The sequence below is a fragment of the Triticum dicoccoides genome, chromosome 5B, assembly GCF_002162155.2.
Source record: "Triticum dicoccoides isolate Atlit2015 ecotype Zavitan chromosome 5B, WEW_v2.0, whole genome shotgun sequence".
NCBI classification, from domain to species: Eukaryota; Viridiplantae; Streptophyta; class Magnoliopsida; order Poales; family Poaceae; genus Triticum; species Triticum dicoccoides.
Genome location: NC_041389.1, coordinates 373,982,224 through 374,005,731, shown reverse-complemented (window position 1 = coordinate 374,005,731; position 23,508 = coordinate 373,982,224). Strand labels below are relative to the sequence as shown.

The 23,508-nt window shown below is 47.8% G+C and overlaps 1 protein-coding gene across 1 annotated transcript; it reads left to right on the top strand.

The window, feature by feature from the left end:
- Positions 1–2,374: 2,374 nt before the first annotated feature.
- On the top strand, positions 2,375–3,026 carry LOC119305547 (transcription factor bHLH150-like). Its single transcript, XM_037582041.1, has one exon. It carries the CDS (start codon positions 2,492–2,494, stop codon positions 2,720–2,722), a length of 231 nt encoding a protein of 76 aa, XP_037437938.1. The 5' UTR covers positions 2,375–2,491; the 3' UTR covers positions 2,723–3,026.
- Positions 3,027–23,508: the final 20,482 nt, after the last annotated feature.

Here is a 23,508-nt window from a genome sequence, read left to right as displayed (position 1 = left end):
GGCTCGGGGAAGACGGACGCGATGCCGGAGGGTGAGGAAGAAGGCCGGGAGGGGGCGGCGAGGACGAGGCGTTCGGCGAGGACGAGGCGTTCGGGGCCGGGCGGCACCGGTGAGGTGGCGTCGCGGGGGAGGACGGAGGCGGGGCGGGGCGGCAACGGGCGGCGGAGCGGGGCGCGCTGGGGTCGCGCAGGGCGAGCGATGGGTGGATCCCTGATCCAGATCGGGGGGAAGTGGGAGGACGAGGGGATAGGGCTAGGGTTTTGTGTGGATCGGGGGTTAAGGGGAGTGGGGTGAGGCCGGATGGGCCAGGTGGGCCGGCCTGGTCCAGGTGGGTCGGTGGGCCGTGGGAGGGGAGGTTCCCTTTTTATTTTGTTGTTGTTAGTGTTAATTTTTGTTTTTATCTTCTTTTCCTTATTTATCTTTTCTGTTTTAATTCTTTTAAAATATTCAGGCACTTTCTAAAAATATGTTTTCTTTACTATAATTACCCTTGTAATATTCGGCACCCACCGAACATTTTTGTTTCAACTTTTGAAAGCTTTTATTGTTTGACATGTTTAGAATTTAAATTTTGAAACAGTTTCGAATCATTGTGAGGTTAGCAACAGTAACCGAGGTGACGTGGCATGATTAGCGTGGGATTACTGTAGCATGATTACCCGGGCGTTACAACCTTACATTGAGGTTTTGAATCATTTGTTCCTTATGGAAATGATTCTACAGATTAAGCCTTCAAGAAGGAATTTTGTAGATCTCCTACCCAGACAATGAGGCATGTTCTTGTTGCCTAGTGCATACTATTATCTTGCCTTGCAACATTAGCTCGATGAACAAGGTATGTGTGAGCACACCCTCATTGGAATTTAGCTGTGAAGTGCCCAATCCTGATTAAAATTGAAAAAGAATGTCTTAATAAGCGTTCTATCTACCAAAGATAATATTATTCATCAAAGGCATATGATTACACAAGGGATATGCACTATCTGTGCAGTGGATGGCGAGAACACTTTTCACATGATATGTTAATACCCTCGTGCTCAAGCCCTGTGGCAGGCAATGAGAGAGTACTTAGACATATGGGGTGAGGGCTTGTTGGTTTATATGAACATAGTGGATCCTTGACAAGTTTCGCAGACAAAAGGTGTGGTGTTTTTTTATGCTTCTCTAATGGTGTGGCATTTGCATAATGAATTGACACTTCACAAGTTGACTCTGGGAATAGAAAGATCAAGGGGATATTTATGCAATTAGCTATCTCGACTTGCTAATACTTAGAAAGAAATACCAAACGATTGACTTAATTGGGTCTACAATAGAATGCCTGGTTCAACAATCCTGCGACCCGTACAAAATGGGCTTGACCAACTTAAATGTGGAAAGATCATTCATGGCATCAGATTGGTATAGTAGGATTGGCATGGTGTTATGGAACAGTTCAGGTGATATCATCTTTCGTCCAATATAGATCTATGTGTTCCTATGCAAGTGACTGCATGTTGAATTTGAGGCTTGACTGGAGCTAGGATGAAATTATGCTAGGGTTGTATTGGTCAGTCGTCCTGTTTTGGTGGACTCGGTTGAGCAGAAGCGTTGGGAATATTTGAAGTAGACACATGTGTTTTGTTCTGCCATGCCAACGTCCTTAATGAAGATCGAGGGATTAAATATGCTATAACTACAAGTTGTCATAATAGGTAGTGGAATCGTGTTATGGCTTCTCGTCACAGGTAGAACCATGGTTTGGTCGGGGTCTTGTCTCGCTGAACCCTTCTAATAAATGAAATCTTTTCTGAGAAACATAATCATTGAAATCTCTCTTAGAGAAAGGCATCCAGTCCTTGTGAAGTTGTTATCTTCTTTTTTAACAAGGTACAAACCCGGATGAACAAATGAGAATGACGAAATCATCACAAACGCCTTCGTAGTCGACGGAAACGTCACTTTACAATAAACGAACATCACCAGAAAATCTGAATTAAATTCAGAAAAATGCAAGCACCAGTAGTAACTCTAGGACTTTTCCTGGTGGGCTAGAACCAAACCATTTAAACTACACTCACTTCGCAATTCACATGAATTTGTATTCCGAAGGTTCTGAACACACGAGAGACAAAGCGAAGGGCAGAACGGGCAAAACAAAATCCACGCCCATAAATTCCCCGGGTCCTTGGGCGGTCAGAAAGCTGTCAGACACGTGTGCAGGACAAGACGTGGCGTCCACGCGCGGGGCCCCCTTCCGCCGCGCTACGCGACGCGCCACAGCTCACGCTCATTTTTACGCGCAACCCCCTTGTTGAAACGTCCGCTCCCAAAACGCTCCCTCCCCCTCCCCTATTTATCCCGCGCCAGCCTCAGCTCTCCCTCCCTCCCCATCACCGTCGTCACGTCGACCACAGGGCCACGCTACGCCTACACGTACCGCACGTAGCGTAGCTACTAGAGAGCTAGGTAGCTAGCACATTTCATTGATTGTCCTGCTGATCCGTTCGGCATGGAGATCGCGAGGAGGAGGAGGTCGCTGTGCTCGAGCCGTCGCCGGCGGTCGGCGGTGGTGGGGCGGAAGGTGCGGGAGCTGCGGCGGCTGGTCCCCGGGGCGGCGGTTATGCCCACCGACCGGCTGCTCGTCCGCACGGCCGACTACATCGCGCAGCTCCGGGCCAGGGTGGAGCTCCTCAGGGCGCTCTCGGAGCTCTGCGAAGGCCATGGCGACTCCCCTAGCTAGTTCGCAACCTCTGCTCTTGTGGTATGGCGAATATATACGTGCATATATCGCACGTATAGACGGATGGTATATATTGAACGATTATGGTTGATCAAGTAGCGTATAATTGAGTACCTAGGTGCGACTATACATACCAATCGTATGTGTTCTAGAAGTATATAGGGGTTTTGTTTTTCTGTCCAGTATTTCTTGTAATTTTCGCGGCCGATTCACATTCTTTTTGTATTCATGTACGTGTGATCGTCGATCAATCTTGCGGTGTTATGATAAAAATTCTGAAAAAAAAGAAGTTCTGTCGCACCTATATAATCCCCTTATCATCCCCCTTTGCGGCAAAGAAAGAATCAAAGAAATACATGGTTATACACAGTATGCATTGTTAACTGGAAATAGGAGCGTGTATCTTGTTTTTTGATCGATTTTCACCACTCTCAGACCCTGCCCTATATGCCCCATCTTTGATCTCAAAACAAATCAGACGGCTGATGAACAGTACTACTACTCGTGAGATCATCTTTGTTAACTGGAGTAGTACTTTAAAAATATTCAAGCACTGCCGTGTTCTTCATGGCGCCAAGCTCCTCGTGAGCCGATTCTTGCCTTGGTTGTTGCGCATTGCTAGCTGTTCCATATGCTGTCTATCCGTTTTAGGTTTGTAAAGCGCATACGTGTAATGGAGTGGCATGCACAGTATCGGCATGCATGATGAGGTATGAGCTGGAAGTTGGCTGGATCCAACACGAGGTGACTAGTCTGCTTAAATTAGTTGGTCCTAGTTACTACTCCTAATAAGAAGGGCGTGCTGATGATTAAGCTTTGCGTCGACAGTGGTCAATGGATATCATTGTTAATTGAATGGAAACCACTGCTACTGTTTGGCTTGCTCCCTACAGATAATCTAACCAACAAAGAAGACAAAAGCTTTGATGGAATAGGATTCTTCAGGGTCACTATTTGTTTGTTTGGTTCAAAGTAATAGAGTAAAGGAAAAAAGCAAGAAAAAAGGAACTTTGATCCAATCCACTAGGTCACTTTGATCCAATCCACTAGGTCAGGGATGTAAACCGGGTCAGTTTATTACCGTTTAAGCTCACTTGTGGTCTAACAGTTCAGTGAAGTTTTTTTTGCGCAAAAATGAACTATCGAGCTAGCTAAACCTAACTAAACGAGATTTGCGGGCGTCGTTTATTTGTCATTTACTATGCCTACACTCAGACCTCTTTTAAAAGCTCATACGCATGAAGCACGAGACATGAGTATTTAGTGGCATCATAACATCCTATTATACCTTTTTCACGTGGTTCAACTTTAATTTGACTGTGTTTAGTAGCATTCTATGTTTTTGTGTTCATGTGAACCAAACGAGCCAGTTCATAGAATTCCACCTTCATTCCTATCATTCTCTTACAATGTTATTTGTTCCTACATTGTCCGAATCCTACAAACCAAATAGGCAAGGAAACAGGATCGACGAGCAAGGCCCTGTGATGTGTTCTGTCCCCCGCACGGGCGACTCGGGAGGACACAAAGCCTAGTTGCTGGTACCCGCCGCTCCTTCTTTCCTCCTTCCTCCGTAGTCCTCATAGGAAGCCGCCAAGCTAAGCCTGGGTTGCCGATGGCAGTGGTGGGGGATCACCTCCCTCTCGTGGCGCTCGGGTGGCGCGGGGCACTCAAGCTCGCGAGGGTGGGCCCCTGATCTGATCCATGGCGTCATGGCTGCTTCTCCTGGCGACGGCTTAGGGCAGACGAGTGGAACAAATGGGTGGGTGTGGAGGCGCGAATGTGGAGCCGTGGAGGGCCAGGTAGTGATGTGTGTGGACCTCCATGTGCGAGCCAGCCTCCAGTCAGATCCGGATATGGCGTAGGGGGTGGGTGTGCGTTGGGTTCTCTATTGGATGTGGACCGCAACGACGAGTGCTAACCTTCCGCGTGTGTGGTGGCTGGCCGCTGGCGCTAAGATTCATAGCTTGGTGGTGGTGATCCAGATACAATCGGACGAATGGTGGTCAGTGCAAACGGTACTACGTCGACTTCCTACGTCTCTACGACGGTGGTGCTCATAGAAAGGTCTTTGGGAGTTCATCTCTCCTGAACTGGTGGTTGACTTCGGCAGTGAGATACAAATTATGGACAATGGCTGCATAGGGATGGTTGTGCGGTGGCGACGGTCACTTCGCATGTAGCTGTTGGGATCACAAAAAAGTGGTGACGACAACACATGAGTGGCTTCGATGGGGGTGATACTCGAGCACCCAGTCTCAATCTCTGGGCCAAAAGTCGGGGTCAGATCCGAGTGGTTATACCTGACAATGGCGATGTTTTTTCTTACATCATTACAGTGTTGAAGGAATTTCTCGGGTATGCTCAGACTTATTCTTTAGGGTGAAAACCTAGATTATGTCTTGTGGTTGGATTTGGTGATGAGACAGCCGATACAGGAACAGAAGTACCAGCGAAGGATCTTGATGTTCACCAAGTATTCCTCCTTTTCTGCCGGATGGAGTGCTAGCTTGAAAGGGCTTGGAGGGAGCTCGACCGCCACGCATATTTCTAGGTAAGGAAGCCTGGTGGAGTGGGGAGGGTGTCGAACGAAGGGGAAGGGGTGGCATTCGATGTTTCCTTCCATCATGATGATATTTAAATGGGCTTCATGTGAGAGTGTTGTCTTAATTAACCACGCCCAATTTTTCCGCAGGAGCACCTGCCCACTCGAGTTGCGAGAAGTACAATGCTAGAGTTTGATCGGACGGCCGAAACGACAAAAAACGACGGCCGTGATTGGTGATGGCCTGAGAGGGCTCGAAGAGTGCGCGGTTGTAATGCCTCTAAATGGTTTTTCTGGTGCAAAAACGTCTTACCTTCTCCCGTGACTAAACTTTTAATTGTGATAGTTGATTCTACATGATCTCTTTTCTATAGTTTAGTTCGGCTATTCTGGCTTCCACTTTTTCCTTCTATGATGGTCCCATCCGGTTGGTTCCAAGTGAAGTTTTTTTACACTTTAGCTATGTAAGGTGCCCTACCTCCCCCCCGCCCCAGCCTCCCGAGCTTACACTTTACCACTGAAACTAAGCCGACTTGTTCCTAATCCTTCCAAACCCTCTCCAACACGGGGAAAGACTTTATGACTCTCCCATATCATCTCAAATTTGCCTGCCTTTTCCAATTGAATGCTACTAGTTCGCGCAAAGCATGTCCGAAGGCAAGCAACACGCAGGTCGGGATCCTCACTCACGTACTGTGTCGGATTTCGGGATCCGGCAACCCTTGAGAGGTTCAAACTCTGGGGTGCGTGCGGAGATCTCGACCTGCCCAGCCTGCCTACCCGCGATCCTCCCTAGCCTAGCGCGTAGAGCTCACAGAGATACAAAGACACAGAGATTTATACTGGTCCGGGCCACTGTTGTGGTGTAATACCCTAATCCAGTGTGGTGTGGTGGATTGCCTCGAGGGGCTATGGATGAACTAGTACAAGGATGAACAAGCCTCAGGAGGTGAGGTGTTCTTGAGCTGGTGTGGTGCTCGGGGTGGAAAATGATCTCCCCCCACTATGGTGGTGGTTGATACGTCTCCAACGTATCTACTTTTCCAAACAATTTTGCCCTTGTTTTGGACTCTAACTTGCATGATTTGAATGAAACTAACCCGGATTGACGCTGTTTTAAGAAGAACTGCCATGATGTTGTTTTATGTGTAGAAAAGAAAAGTTCTCGGAATGACCTGCAAATCCACGGAGGCACTTTTTGGAATTAATAAGAATTTCTGGGCGAAAGAAATACACCTGGGGGCCCAGGGCCTGTCCACGAGACAGGGGGCGCCCCCGCCCCCACCTGTAGGGCGTGCCCCCTATCTCGTGGGCCCCCTGGACCTCCACCGACCTCAACTCCAACTCTATATCTTTCGTCTCGCGGAGAAAAAAATCAAGGAGAAAGTTTCATCGCATTTTACGACACGGAGCCGCCGCCAAGCCCTATTCTCTCTCGGGAGGGCTGATCTGGAGTCCGTTCGGGGCTCCGGAGAGGGGGATTCATCGCCGTCGTCATCATCAACCATCCTCCATCACCAATTTCATGATGCTCACCGCCGTGTGTGAGTAATTCCATCGTAGGCTTGCTGGACGGTGATGGGTTGGATGAGATTTACCATGTAATCAAGTTAGTTTTGTTAGGGTTTGATCCCTAGTATCCACTATGTTCTAAGATTGATGTTGCTATGATTTTGCTATGCTTAATGCTTGTCACTAGGGCCCGAGTGCCATGATTTTAGATCTGAACCTATTATGTTTTCATGAATATATGTGTGTTCTTGATCCTATCTTGCAAGTCTATAGTCACCTATTATGTGTTATGATCTGACAACCCCAAAGTGACAATAATCGGGACACTTCTCGGTGATGACCGTAGTTTGAGGAGTTCATGTATTCACCATGTGTTAATGCTTTGGTCCGGTTCTCTATTAAAAGGAGGCCTTAATATCCCTTAGTTTCCACTAGGACCCCGCTGCCACGGGAGGGTAGGACAAAAGATGTCATGCAAGTTGTTTTCCATAAGAACGTATGACTATTTACGGAATACATGCCTACATTACATTGATGAACTGGAGCTAGTTCTATATCACCCTATGTTATACCTATTGCATGAGAAATCGCACCCGTCATAATTATCCATCACTGATCCATTGCCTACGAGCTTTTCATATATTGTTCTTCGCTTATTTACTTTTCCGTTGCTACTGTTACAACTACTACAAAAACCCAAAAACATTTATCTTTACTGTTGCTACTGTTACCATTATTATCATACCACTTTTGCTACTAAATACTTTGCTGCAGATACTAAGTTATCCAGGTGTGGTTGAATTGACAACTCAATTGCTAATACTCAAGAATATTCTTTGGCTCCCCTTGTGTCGAATCAATAAATTTGGGTTGAATACTCTACCCTCGAAAGCTATTGCGATCCCCTATACTTGTGGGTTATCAAGACTAATTTCTGGCGCTGTTGTCGGGGAGCATAGCTCTATTCTCTGAGTCACTTGGGATTTATATCTATTGATCACTATGAAGAACTTGAAAGACGCTAAGACCAAGATTTTTCCCTCAACTACGAGGGGAGGTAAGGAACTGCCATCTAGCTCTGCACTAGATTCTCCTTCCGTTATTAGTAGGCTTGCGACACCTAAACCTGCTGCTGCTATGAATTCTGATATGTCGCATGTTATTGACGATGCCACTTCTGCTATGCATGATGAAACTACTTCTGTGCGTGATACTACTTTGCCATTAGGTGAATTTCTAGATGAACAACTTGCTAGAGTTAGGGGGAATGAAAATATTGAAGAACCTATTATTGATGATAGTGATGATGAACGTTCCCCCAATGATTATGTATTACCTGTTGTTCCTAAGGGTTATGTTATGCATGAAGCAGCCGCTATGGAAATTCTTGCTTGCAATGATAGAAATGATCTTAAGAAATTATTAGCTAAATGGAAGCAGCAGTCTCTTAATGCAAGAATGAAATCCGATCCTACTTTTGCTACTTCACCTATATGTGTTACTGATAAGGATTATGAATTCTCTGTTGATCATGATATTATTACTTTAGTTGAATCTGATCCTTTTTATGGCCTTGAATCTGAAACTGTTGTGGCACATCTTACCAAGTTGAATGATATAGCCACCCCGTTTACTCATGACGAGAAGTTTCGCTATTTATATATCCTTAAGATATTCCCGTTCTCATTAAAGGGTGATGCTAAGACTTGGTATAATTCTCTTGCTCCTGGTTGTGTGCGTAGTCCCCAGGATATGATTTATTACTTCTCTGCTAAATATTTCCCTGCTCATAAGAAACAAGCTGCCTTGCGGGAAATATATAATTTTGTGCAAATCAAAGAAGAGAGTCTCTCACAAGCTTGGGGAGGCTTCTCCGGTTACTTAATGCTTTGCCTGATCATCCTCTTAAGAAAAATGAAATACTTAATATCTTTTATAATGGACTAACCGATGCTTCCAAGGACCACTTGGATAGTTGTGCTGGTTGTGTTTTCAGGGAAAGAACATTCGACGAAGCTGAAATATTATTGAATAATATGTTGACTAATGAAAATAATTGGACTCTTCCCGAGCCAGTTCCTGGAGTAATTCCTGAACCAATTGAGCCAAGTCCTGAGCCTATTCCTAAACCCACTCCGAAGAAGAGAGGTGTTCTATTTCTCAGTCCTGAAGATATGCAAGAGGCAAATAAATCAATGAAAGAAAACGGTATTAAAGCTGAAGATGTCAAGAATTTACCACCTATGAAGATATACATGGTCTTAATTTACCGCCTGAAGAACCACATTGTCTTGATAACCCGACACAGGTAGTAAAGGTAAATTCTCTCTATAGATATGATAAAGTTGAAATGCCCTCTACTAAATTTCATAGCCCATGCTTGGATGAATTTGATGACTTTATGGCTAGACAAGAAAGTTTTAATGCTTATGTTGGTAGAGAGTTAAAGAATAATGCTTTCGAGATAAGACGCGTAGGTGATAATCTGGCTAGAGTTAAAGATGAACTTCATCGCGTTAGCAAATATGCTTCTATGGTTTCTACTCAAGCTGAGCAAGTACTCAAAGCTCAAAATTATTTGCTTGATGAGTTGAATAATAAAAATGACTTTGCCGTTAGAGTGGCTACTAGAACTGGTAGAATGACTCAGGAACCTTTGTATCCTGAAGGCCATCCTAAAAGAATTGAACAAGATTCTCAGAATAATAATCTAGATGTTCCTAGCTCTTCTAAGAAGAAGAAAAAGAAGAATGATAGGACTTTGCAAACTTCTAGTGAACCTAATGTTGAAACACTTGAGAATCCCAATGATACTTCCATCTCTGATGCTGAAACACAATCCGGAGATGAACATGAACCTGATGATAATGCTAATAATGATGTTCATGTAGATGCTCAACCTAGTAATAACAATGATGTAGAGATTGAACCTGCTGTTGGTCTTGATAACCCACAATCAAAGAATCAACGTTATGATAAGAGAGATTTTGTTGCTAGGAAGCACGGTAAAGAAAGAGAACCATGGGTTCAGAAACCCATGCCATTTCCTCCTAAACCATCCAAGTCAAAGGATGATGAGGATTTTGAGCGCTTTGCTGAAATGATTAGACCTATTTTCTTACGTATGCGCTTAACTGATATGCTTAAAGTAAATCCTTATGCTAAGTATATGAAGGATATCATCACAAATAAAAGAAAGATACCGGAAGCTGAAATTTCCACCATGCTTGCTAATTACACTTTTAAGGGTGGAATACCAAAGAAACTTGGAGATCCGGGTGTGCCAACTATACCATGCTCCATTAAAAGAAATTATGTTAGAACTGCTTTATGTGATCTTGGAGCCAGTGTTAGTGTTATGCCTCTCTCTTTATATCGTAGACTTGAATTGAATAAGTTGACACCTACTAAAATATCTTTGCAAATGGCTAATAAATCAACTGTTATACCTGTCGGTATTTGTGAGGATGTGCCTGTTGTGGTTGCAAATGTCACTATCTTAACGGACTTTGTTATTCTTGATATTCCTGAGGATGATAGTATGTCTATTATCCTTGGTAGACCTTTTCTTAATACTGCAGGGGCTGTTATTGATTGCAACAAAGGCAATGTTACTTTTCATGTTAATGGCAATGAGCATACGGTACACTTTCCGAGGAAACAATCTCAAGTTCATAGCATCAATTCTATTGAAAAAGTTCCAACTATCATTTTTGGAGATTTTGAATTTCCTCTCCCTACTGTCAAGAAAAAGTATGATATTCTTATTGTTGGGGATTTTCATATCCCCGTTGAGGTAACTTAGTGTTATTCTAAATTTCTCCGGTTCCATGTTATTCGGAATGAGTTTGTTAACAAGACTTGATCAACCTTGTTAGCGGGTTCATTTTGATGACCACGAGATGGACGAAACTAGAAGGCACAACCTTCTGTACCCTCTTTTTACTTTCTGCTTTTAGAATAAATAAAGCAAACATAGTATTATCCGTCTGTTCTTTGAATTATCCGTGCATTAAAAAATAGTCTGAAAATAAAAGTGCTCCAAATGCCCTGCAAATTTAGTATGATTTTTTCTGGAATATTTGAGGATTTTAGGCACTGAAAACACTGTAGGAGGGGCAAGCACCAGTCCACGAGAGAGGAGGGCGCCCCCCCTGTAGGGCGCACCCCCTGTCTCGTGGGCCCCTGGTGGCTTCCCTCCACTTATGCTAGCACCCACACACTCCATCTTCTACCCAAAAAATCCCCATCCAGCTCAAGCACGAGTTCTAGCTCGTTTTGCTGCGATTTTCGATCTCTTAGCTCAAAGCTCCATTCGCAAAACTGCTTTGGGAGATTGTTGCTTGGTATGTGACTCCTCCATTGGTCCAATTAGTTCTTGTTCTAGTGCTTTATTCTTTGCAATTTTTTGCTGCTTAGGTGACCATGTTCTTGAGCTTGCATGATAAATTTTTGAGGTTCCAAGTAATTATAATGCATGGTATGGGCTCTAGGCACTTGTAGGAGTAGTTGCTATCAATCTTGTTTAGTTTTATGTACTTTTATTTTGAAGTTACTAAAATTTCAGAAATTTTTAGAAAATGTTGAGGAAACTTTTGAGGGGCTCTTCTAGCCAAAGCTCCCAGGAAAAACAAGCTAAAGAGAAGGAAAAAGCCAAGTATAATCTTCCTCGCTTAACGGAAGTACGACCATGTGAATGGCCATGTGATGATTTCTTGAAAGAGGCCGGAATTCATGAAGACTTTCATGCTTTAATCGAGACTGCAGGCCTCACTGGTTTTATCAATGACCGAATCGATCAATATCTCTTACTCACCAATACTTTTGTGCAAAACTTTTATTTTTATCCTAAGAAGTCACCGCCTGGAGTATCATTTCATTTATATGACGAGTTCAAAGAAATGTCTTTACATCATTTTTGCGCGGTATATAGGATACCTTATGAGGGAGAATTAGAGGAACCCCATCGTGAAGACGTGGCTGGCTTGGTTGATATTATCGCTGCAGAGGAGCTAAAGAAGGGTTCCGAGGCGAAAGTCTCTAGCATACACTTTCCTGTTTTACGCTACTTTGCCATATTCGCTAGTAGATGCTTGATTGGTCGTGGGAATAGTGGAAACTTGAGTGTTCCTGATATTATCATGCTTAAACATGCTTTGCTTGGAGACAATAGTTTTAATATGGGTGTCGTCGTTGCTAAACGGCTAGCCCTTAATCATACAAAAGGCCCCATATTTGGAGGTATCTATGCTGCATGTCTTGCTAGACATTTTCAGATACCCATTAGGCACCATGAAGAAAAGGAGACAATATTGCCTCCTCACATTCTAGATTACAAGAGCATGGTAGCACATAAGTTTATTGTTGACAACGAAGATATGATGCTCTTGTATAAACTTAGATTCAATAAGAAACACTTTGAGATTATTATTTTGCCTGTGCCTCTGTTGTTTGATTTGCTTGCAGAAAAATTTCTCATTACACCGGAGGCGGTGAACAATCATCGAGCTCAGGCCACTCCAGAACCCGAACCTGAGCCGGAACCTGAGCTGGACTCTTATCGTGCATCATCTGTCCAGTGGGATCGGGAGATGACTAGCCAGTGGTATCCTGAGTATACCTCTCATTACACCGGAGAGAGTAGCGGCGGTCCTTGGTATTAAACCAACTTAGGCCAAAAGCCTAAGCTTGGGGGAGTACGTATTTCTCACCGACTTTACATTCATGTTCACACACTAGTCGTCTGTGCTCATACTCTTTCATTGTATTATCCATGCTAGTTCAAATTCCTTTTTTCTAGCTTTCTTCTTATGTGCTTGATAAACCTTGAGAAAAACTAAAAAAAATTAGTTAGTTTAATTTCCATGCTTGTAGTAGAAATTAAAATGAAAATCCAAAAATATTTCTAGTTCTTCTTCTTACTTGTTGGGAGATTTCCCGTGTAAATAGTTTTCTTTTCTTTTCTTTCCTTTGGGGGTCGAGAAGACCATATTGAAAATGTTTAGTGGCTCTCATATGCATGATTGTTTATTTTTACTTGTCTTCTCTTTTGAGTTGAATGCTTGCAGATTCCAGCTTAGTCCAATGCACGTGCACTCTTATTATTATACACATCGTTCGGTCGTGCGAGTGAAAGGCAATAATGACGATATATGATGGACTTATTGGGATGAGAAAAGCTGGTATGAACTCGACCTCTCTTGTTTTTGTAAATATGATGAGTTCATCGTTCCTGAGTCAGCTATTATGAAGTAAACATATTTGCAATGACATTTAGAGATTATAGTTACTTGTGCCATGCTTGATTAGCTATGAGTTATAATGGTTTACCTTGCGTGCCAACATGCTATTAGAATGATTATGATGTGGTATGATGGGATGGTATCCTCCTTTGAGTGAATCGAGTGACTTGACTTGGCACATGTTCACGCATGTAGTTGAATCAAATCAACACAACCTTCATGATATTTATGTTCATGGTGGATTATATCCTACTCATGCTTATGCTCGGTGTGAATTGATTTTAATGCATGCTTACGACTGTTGTCGCTCTCTCAGTTGGTCGCTTCCCAGTCTTTTGCTAGCCTTCACCTGTACTAAGCAGGAATATTGCTTGTGCATCCAAACTCCTTAAACCCCAAAGTTGTTCCATATGAGTCCACTATACCTACCTATATGTGGTATCTACCCGCCGTTCCAAGTAAATTTGTATGTGCCAAACTCCAAACCTTCAAATGAAATTCTGTTTTGTATGCTCGAGCAGCTCATGTTACAACTAGGGCTGCCTATATCTTCCATGCTAGGTGGGTTATTCTCAAGAGGAGTGGACTCCGCTCCTCATTCACGAGAAAGGGCCGGTAACCGGGATGCCCAGTCCCATGATCCAAAAAGATCAAAGCAAATCAAAATAATTAAACAAAACTCCCCCAGGGTGCTGTATGTTGGAGGCACTCGTTGTTTCGAGCAAGCCATGGATTGATGTTTGTTGGTGGTTGGGGGAGTATAAACCTTCACCATTCTGTTTGGGAACTGCCTATAATGCATTTAGTATGGAAGATACAGCCATCTCATAGGTGTTGCGTTGACAGCAAAAGTATACCGCTCAAAATGTTATTCAATCTCTATTTTAAAATCGAGCTCTGACACCTCTACAAATCCCTGCTTCCCTCTGCGAAGGGCCTATCTATTTACTTTTATGTTGATTCATCATCCTTCTTATTAAAAGCACCCGCTGGAGAGCACACTGTCATTTGCATTCATTATTATTGATTTATATTGTGTATGACTTGACTGGATCTCTTTTACCATGAATTACAATGTTTAGTCAGTCCTTGATCTTTAAAGGTGCTCTGCATTTATGTTTTGAAGTCTCAGAAAGGGCTAGCGAGATACCATTTTGTTATATCATGTTATGATTGTTTTGAGAAAGTGTTGTCATCCGAGTTTTATTATTATGGCTCGCTAGCTATTATGCTATTGATGTGAGTAATTGTGAGACCTATGTGTTATTGTGAGTATGGTTAGTTCGTAATATTTGCTGAAACTTGAATGCTGGCTTTTCATGTTTACAACAACAAGAGCAAACAGAGTTTGTAAAAGTTTTTCTTTATCACTTTCAGTTTATCAACTGAATTGCTTGAGGACAAGCAAAGGTTTAAGCTTGGGGGAGTTGACACGTCTGCAATGTATCTACTTTTCCAAACACTTTTACCCTTGTTTTGGACTCTAACTTGCATGATTTGAATGAAACTAACCCAGATTGACGCTGTTTTCAGCAGAACTGCCATGATGTTGTTTTATGTGTAGAAAAGAAAAGTTCTCGGAATGACCTGCAAATCCACGGAGGCACTTTTTGGAATTAATAAGAATTTCTGGGCGAAAGAAATATACCAGGGGGCCCAGGGCCTGTCCACGAGACAGGGGGGCGCCCCCCCTGTAGGGCGTGCCCCCCTATCTCGTGGGCCCCCTGGACCTCCACCGACCTCAACTCCAACTCTATATCTTCCGTCTCGCGGAGAAAAAAATCAAGGAGAAAGTTTCATTGCGTTTTACGACACGGAGCCGCCGCCAAGCCCTAATCTCTCTCGGGAGGGCTGATCTGGAGTCCGTTCGGGGCTCCGGAGAGGGGGATTCGTCGCCGTCGTCATCATCAACCATCCTCCATCACCAATTTCATGATGCTCACTACCGTGCGTGAGTAATTCCATCGTAGGCTTGCTGGACGGTGATGGGTTGGATGAGATTTACCATGTAATCAAGTTAGTTTTGTTAGGGTTTGATCCCTAGTATCCACTATGTTCTGAGATTGATGTTGCTATGACTTTGCTATGCTTAATGCTTGTCACTAGGGCCCGAGTGCCATGATTTCAGATCTGAACCTATTATGTTTTCATGAATATATGTGTGTTCTTGATCCTATCTTGCAAGTCTATAGTCACCTATTATGTGTTATGATCCGACAACCCCGAAGTGACAATAATCGGGACACTTCTCGGTGATGACCGTAGTTTGAGGAGTTCATGTATTCACCATGTGTTAATGCTTTGGTCCGATTCTCTATTAAAAGGAGGCCTTAATATCCCTTAGTTTCCACTAGGACCCCGCTGCCATGGGAGGGTAGGACAAAAGATGTCATGCAAGTTCTTTTCCATAAGCACGTATGACTATTTACGGAATACATGCCTACATTACATTGATGAACTGGAGCTAGTTCTATATCACCTATGTTATAACTATTGCATGAGGAATCGCATCTGGCATAATTATCCATCACTGATCCATTGCCTACGAGCTTTTCATATATTGTTCTTTGCTTATTTACTTTTCCGTTGCTACTGTTACAACTACTACAAAAAACCAAAACATTTATCTTTACTGTTGCTACTATTACCATTATTATCATACCACTTTTGCTACTAAATACTTTGCTGCAGATACTAAGTTATCCAGGTGTGGTTGAATTGACAACTCAATTGCTAATACTCAAGAATATTCTTTGGCTCCCCTTGTGTCGAATCAATAAATTTGGGTTGAATACTCTACCCTCGAAAGTTGTTGCGATCCCCTATACTTGTGGGTTATCAGTGGCTAAGTCCTATATATAGTGGCCTTGGTCCTCTTCCCAAATATGAGCAGGAAGGGATTCGACAACGGCGGGATTTGAAAGGGGACAAGTAGTACAGTCTATCCTGACAAAAGTAGTCTTTGCCTGCGAAAAGCCTTTGGTCATGACGCTGCGGTGGGCTCGGTGATGACCTCCGTCCTACCGTCCTGGCGGTCTTGGTCTTGTTGCACCAGAATGGAAACCTTTGGTTGATTCCTTGGGACTCCGTGCCTGTGGCTTGCCTTCCTTGTATCGAAGAGGAAACCTGCGCTCTGCACCCGCCTGGAACCCTCCTAGCACCCGCCTGGCCTTGGTCGTCATGGCTCACATCAGCTGAGCCTCATGAGGTAGCTGCATAGATCTCTCCGCCCCTCAGGAGCCCTCCTGAGGAGGCTAACTCCTTCAGGGGTCTTGGCATCGTTCGCCTCGCGAGGCTTGGCCCCTCACGAGGGTTTTGCTCTGTTGGTGTTGAAGCTGGGCCATACCAGGCTGTCGATGAAACCACGTGGTGGGCCGCAGGCAGGCAGGACTGGATACCCCCAAGTCCAGGACGCCGACAGTAGCCCACGGGCCCAAGGCGTGTTCGGACTTGGCTTCCAGGCGAAGCCAAAGGGAAAGTGTGGAGCATCATGGGCCCTAACTGCGTGCAGCCTTGATGACGCGTAGCGATTGATTGGATGTGAGCGACTCCATTTCCCAATGCTGCCTCGGCAACTGCTCGACTTGACAACTGCATGCTGCATGCAGAGGGGATCATTATTACTGGAAATCATGGGAGGCCGACGATTTACCTTCTCCCGGCTATAAACGTGCGAGCGGGTGGAGCCCCTGCCCATCTCTCTTTCGTCTTGCTCCTGCTTGCTTCTCCTCCTCTCCGTATTGCTCTCATGGCGCCGATCAGGAGGTTCTTTGCGGCAGAGAAGGGGAAGGCTCCTAGGGAGGGGCCGGACCCTCTCCGGCCAAAGAAACGGCTCCGCCTTCCCGACGATGCTAGCACGGGGCGAGAGGTGGCCCGACATTGGCAATCGAGGCCTCCGCCTGGCTTCGCTCTCCCCCTATATGCCCGCGCTCAGGGCGAAGGAGTGCGCCGCCGAGCGGCGCCTCGTGAAGATGGCAGGGCCGCCATTGCCCTGCCGGTCGCACCACGGACCCATGCCGAGGGTAGCTCACGCGAGTTCATGGTGTGGGCGGTGATGCCTCCTGATACCTGGATCCGACTCCCTTGGTTCTTTGCCAGCGAGCTGCCTCCGAAAGGACCGGTGGAGCTATGGCTGCAACACGTGGGGTGTAGCAGCCTAGCCACCGGAGCTGTGTTCGAGGTGGTTCTGTCTGGAGACGTCTTCATGACATGTGGATGGGGCGAGGTCGCCTGGGATTGCCGAGCGGAGGGAGCCCTCACGATCCTCTTTGAGTATGACGGCACGACCACCTTGTTCTTCAAGGTCTTCAACGAGAGGGGCGAGCGGCTAGAGTGCTACCCCAGAGGAGACAACTCGAGGGACACCGTCATGGGCACTGGATATGCCGCTGCCCCCTTCAGCGCTTCTTCCAGCAGCAGCGACGACTCCTGGGAATCCAGCAAATCTCCTGAGCCTAGCGATTCTCCGAAGTCGAGCGACGACAGCTACGTGCCGCCGAGCTCATGCCGAGGTCGGAGTGCAGCTGCGGCTGTCGCCCGGCGTCGTCAGCAACACCGTAAGGCCCTGTAGTTGTTTCTCTTGTGCGAGATGAAAATCAGCCCCCGTGGGGCTTGTAAGGACCGGGATGTATTAACGGTATCGCTGTTCCTTTTGACTTTGTAATGGATGCACGTATTCCAGTTTGGCTGAGTCCCTCCCTTTTCTCTTCCCTAGACAGCATGGCACTCTATGCCGGCAGGACCCAGTCCCTAGGAAGGCTTTAGCCGCCGCTGGTATGCCAGGTCGCAATGTCGTGCTCAAGGCTAGGAGGTGAGCGGCCCAAGGTCCGGTAAGAGCTCATGAGACGCAAGGCTCACTAGGTCCCCCTTGGCGTGCAAGCAGCTGTGTAGAAAATTGAAAAGGGGAGTTGAACCGCCCAAGTGGAACTGCGGGGCGAGGGGTGTGGAGCGAAACTGGTGCTGTAGCAAGCCGAGACTTATTTTTTGCGGTCTGAGTCCATCGGAGAGGAAATGCTTGTCGTTGCGCATGTGGTGCCATTAGGCGCAACCCGTCTTGACCACCCTCCTGCCTCGCTTTCCAAGGTGCTCTACATCCTCAGGACCCGGCCCTCGAGCGGGCTCATCAGCCGCTGGTATGCTAGGTCGCGATGTCGTGGCCAAGGCCAACGGGTGAGGGCTGGAGAGCCAGTAGGAGCTCCTGAGGCGCGATGCTCGGGAGGCCCCCCTTTAACGTGCAAGCGACTCGCGAGGCTAGACAGTGGTTGTCCGGGTCGACATTTGGCTCGCTGTGGGGTGAACCTGCAGGTTAGATGGCAAGGGAGGCTGAGAGCCCCAGAGACGTGAGATAGAGGCACCGAGGACCCCGCGAGGTGATGTACGTGAGGCGGGCCGCAAACTAGAGCTTGGTCCCCGGGTTTATCAGCGTTGCAGGGACGGACCAAGCACAAGCGCCGTGCCGATATGAGTATCATGTATCGATGCAGAGATGGCATTAGTCGGAACGCATGAGGGTCGTGATGTGACGATCATAAATAAATTCACCGAAATGATTAGATAGTCCTGGTGAATGCAAAATGATACATGCCGTCGGGACGGACCCATATGGCCTAGGGATGATGCAGCCCGAGAGGCGCCCCCAAACTGAACGAACTAGGGAGATGTCACCTGGTACCATTGCTGAAGAGTTGTTGGAGTAGCCAAAAAACGTGTGCTGCTGAAGCCGTTCCTCATGAGCCGCTCCGGTGCCAAGCCTCGGGAGGCTCGGAGGGACCGGAAGGCTCCTGAGGGTGCTCCTCCATCTCTGCCAAGATCGCCTGGTGCCTGGCTTCGCAGGCCACTTGAGCATCCCTTGTGCAGTGCTGGAACGCCTCAGCCGTGCCCGCCAGGTTGGAAGGCATGCAGACGTAGCTGTGAGGCGGTCCCTCACATCGGCCGACGTGAGACGGCCACATGAGCTGCCGAGACGCGGCCCTGTTGAGCCTAGGGATGTTGATGCAGACACAGAACTCTTTACCCCCGCTAGGGCAGCAAGCTCTGCCTCACGGCATGCGACGATCGCCTTGCAGAACCCTTCCTTCCTGAATCTCCTCGGTCGCCTCGCTGATGAACTCCTGAACGCCTGGTGCCTCATGCCTGCTGCCTTCTCCTGGGAAGCGTGCTCTGAAGAGCGCCTCCACATGGTGCCCGAGCACCATTCTCGCGACATTGTCTAGGTCTTAGGCCCTCCAGAGGAGAGCCCCCGAGCCCAGCCTGAGAGGGGCACCAGGCGCGCCTTCATATGCGATGGGTGATGGTGCTGCGTCCGGGGACGCGAGACACAGCGTTGTGTCCTCGAGTGATGCTCCCTCACGAGGCCCCTGGCCCAGCTATAGCTTCTTCATCTTGGGGGCAACCTCAGGAGGGAGGGCGCCGTCTTCGTCTTCCGGGTTCTCAACTGCTGCAGCCTGGAAGGCGCGCTCGAGGGAGCACACCGCATCCTTCTCTTGGCAGGCGACCGTGATGATGATGCCGCTTCCTGGCATCTTGAGGATGTTGTAGCCATGGTGTGTGGCTGCCATGAACTTGGACAGTGCTGGGTACCCAAGGATGGCGTTATAGGCAGGCGGATGTCGGTGACGTCGAAGTCAATGAGCTCGGTGCGGTAGTTGTTACGCTCGCCGAAGGTGACTGGGAGGCGAACCTGCCCGATCGGGTGTGTTGATCTGTCGGTCACTCCTGAGAATGGCTTGGTGGGGTGCAGCTGGTAGTATGGCACCTAGAGCCTGTCGAACGTCTGGACGGAGAGAACATTGAGCCCTGCTCCGCCATCAATGAGAGTCTTGGTGACGGTCACATTGCTGATGACGGGGGAGCAGAGCATGGGGAGCGCACCAGTGGTGGCCGCACATTTGAGCCGGTCTGTGGAGTCGAAGGTGATGGCACACTTGGACCACTTGAGAGGGCGAGTTGCCTCAAGCTTGGGGAGTGCCGCATTGACCTCGCACGCAAACTGCTTGAAGACACGGTGGGAAGCTGGGGCTTGTGAGCCGCCCAAGATGCAGGCGATGGCCCGTGGCTCCCGGAAGCCCCCAGCCCCCTCGTCTTGATGGTGATCTTTGTTCCTTCTTGGCGGTGGAGGCAGAGGAGGCCAAGCTGCATTGCCCCGAGGGCGGTCCTCACGAGTCTGCTCCCTCTAGTTGCCCTCGCGAGGCTGGTCCTGCCAGCGGTCCTCATGAGGCTGGTCGCACCACTCCTGACGGCGGTCGCGTCCATCCCAGTGTCCTCCACCTCAGCTACCTCCGCGGCCATAGCCCCGATCGTTGTGCTCGGGCATCGACCGAGGCGCCCGTCACGGAGAGCCCTGAGTGCCTGGCAGTCGCTGGTGTTGTGGCTGTAGACATTGTGGAAGGCGTAGAACGACCGCTTGCCCTTAGATGACTCGGGTGGTCGCAACCTCGCTTGGTCTCTGGCTCTGCCGCAAGCACGGCAGGCCCCTTGCGCTTCGTGTCCTTGGTCTTGGTCTTCTTGTCTTCTGGATCAGCATCAGGGAGCTCGAGGAGGAAAGGCATCCCTCCTCAGCCCTCGCACACTTGTTCGCCATGTTGAACATCTCCAGAGCAGTGCAGAGGTCCTCGTGGATGGCGAGCTCCTCCTTCATCTTGACGTCGCGGACGCCATTAGTGAACACGGAGATGATGGCCTCGTCAGACACCTTGGGAATCTTGAGGCGTACGTTGTTGAAGCGCCAGATATACTTATGCAGGGTCTCCCCAGGCTGCTGCTTGACGCGGCGCAGGTCGCCCGCGGCTGGCGGTCGGTCACGAGTGCCCTGGAAGTTGGCAATGAAGCGGCTGCGCATCTCCTCCCAGGAAGAAACCGACCCCTCGGTCAGGTTCAGGAGCCAAGAACTTGCGCCATCCTTGAGGGCCATCGGGAACCAGTTTGCCATGATCTTCTCGTCTCCGTTGGCCGCCTCAATGCTCAGCTCGTAGAGCTGTAGGAACTCGGTGGGGTCGGCGGTGCCGTCGTAGCGTGGAGGCAGGTCAGGCTTGAACTTGCTCGGCCAAATGACGTTGCGGAGCTCTGCAGTGAACGCACGGCATCCTGCCGTGGCCACCGGAGATCGTTGAGGGGGTGGAACATGGTCCTTGTGCACGCGCACCGCCACCACCTATGGCGGCTCGCGAGCTTGGTGCTGGGGTCCTGGAAGCACGCACGCTTCTCCTTGGGGACGTTGAACCACCTGGCAGCTCACGTCGTCCCGAGCCGGCGCCGGCTGCTGCGGGTCGTGCCGTGGAGCCATACGCCTTGGCTCGACGTTGGCGCCCCGGGCCAAAGGCGGAGGAGGAGCCCCGTGCGCGACGTCGCCCGCTGCAGGTGGTTGCTGAGGCAACGAGCGAGCCGGCCCATCGGAGCCCCCGTGCGCGACGCTGATGAGCTCAGCAATACACTCGAGCCACTCATCGTAGAGATCACCCACGAGATGGTAGCGAAGGAGCTTCCACGCCGTGAGCAGAGCGGCCTACGCGTCCACCTGGCTGCGGCGCGCGCGGGAGGATGAAGCTGCTGGGGTCAGCGACGGAGTAGCGGTGTGGCCATCACGGCGCACCGACGGGTGCAGCGACGAGGCTTGATGCTAGTGGCCGGCAGGGCCCGTGGCCGTGTTGGCTACCGGAGAAGGAGCACGGCGGCCGCAGGCGTCACCCGCCGGAGCCGTCTGAGCGACCCGGGCGGCGACGTGGCCCGGCGCTCGGCGCGAGCCCTGCGCGCGTCGGCCATGGAGATGTCGGAGCGGAGACGGATCGAACGATGGAAGAGAGGATCCGACGCACCTCTACCTGGCGCGCCGAATGTCGGATTTCGGGATTCGACAACCCTTGAGAGGTTCGAACTCTGGGGTGCGTGCAGAGATCTCAACCTGCCCAGCCTGCCTACTTGCGATCCTCCCTAGCCTAGCGCATAGAGCTCACAGAGACAAAAAGACATAGAGATTTATACTGGTTCGGCCCACCGTTGTGGTGTAATACCCCAATCCAGTGTGGTGTTCTGGATTACCTCGAGGGGCTAAGGATGAACTAGTACAAGGATGAACAAGCCTCAGGAGGTGAGGTGTTCTTGAGCTGGTGTGGTGATCGGGGTGGAAAATGACCCCCCCACTATGGTGGTGGGTAAGTCCTATATATAGTGGCCTTGGTCCTCTTCCCAAATATGAGCGGGAAGGGATTCCACAACGGCAGGATTTGAAATGGGAAGTAGTACAGTGTATCCTGACAAAAGTAGTGACGCTGCGAAAAGCCTCTAGTCGTGACGCTGCGATGGCCTCGATGATGACCTTCGTCCTGCCGTCCTGGCAGTCTTGGTCTTGTTGCACCATAATGGAAACATTTGGTTGATTCCTCGGGACTCCGCGCCTGTGGCTTGCCTCCCTTGCACCGAAGAGGAAACCTATGATATGCACCCGCCTGGCGCCCTCCTCGCGCCTGCGTGGCCTTGGTCGTCATGTCTCACGTCAGATGAGCCTCATGAGGTAGCTGCATAGATCTCTCAGCCCCTCAGGAGCCCTCCTGAGGAGGCCAACTCCTTCAGGGGTCTTGGCGTCGTCTGCCTCACGAGGCTTGGCCCCTCGCGAGGGTCTTGCTGTGTTGGTGTTGAAGATGGGTCGTACCAGGCCGTCGATGGAGCCACCTGGTGGGCCGCATGCAGGCAGGACTGGATACCCCCAACTCCAGCATGCCGACATACTGGGCCGACCCACTTTATTCATTTTATTCACTCTCGACTATTTCAGAATATGGCCGGCAAACTGTTACAAGTTGGTTATTCTTTTCCCAAAACTGGCCACTACCAAAATTATAAAAAATGTTAACAAATTTAAAAAGTGTTTCACAATTTACAAAAAAAGAGAATTTTTAGGCTCGGAGTTATTATAATCTCCCAAATTAAAAAAATGTTCACGGACTATAAAAAATGAATTAATTTTTTCATGAATTTTCCAAAAAAAGAATGAACTTAAAATTTTCAGAAATTATAATAAAATCTTTGCAAATTTAAAAATATGTTTTGAATTTCAAATGTTCCCACATTTCAATTTTTTTGCCTATTTAAAAACAGTTCACAAATGTTAAATTGTTTACATGAAGTTAAAAAATGTTCCCAAATTTAAAAAATATATATTCATAAATATGAAGAATAGTCTCAAATTAACAATTTATTTTTAATAACATTCTGAATTTAAAAAGGAAATTTAAAAACTTTGTGAATTTCAAAGTGACAAAAACAAAAAAAAACAAAAAAAACATGAAAAAGGTCCATTGAAGGTTACAGAATCTTGCCGAAATAGGTGGGAAAAAACATGGGAAAATGCCACAATAGACTGCAATTGCCACCTAATGGGATGTCCAGTTGGGACTTTGTTTTTCAGGCAAAGTCCAATTGTGCCAGGGCTATAATATGTCGCATGTACCGGTTCCTAATACAGTTCTAGCGGGCCAGCCCAGTAACACAAATTG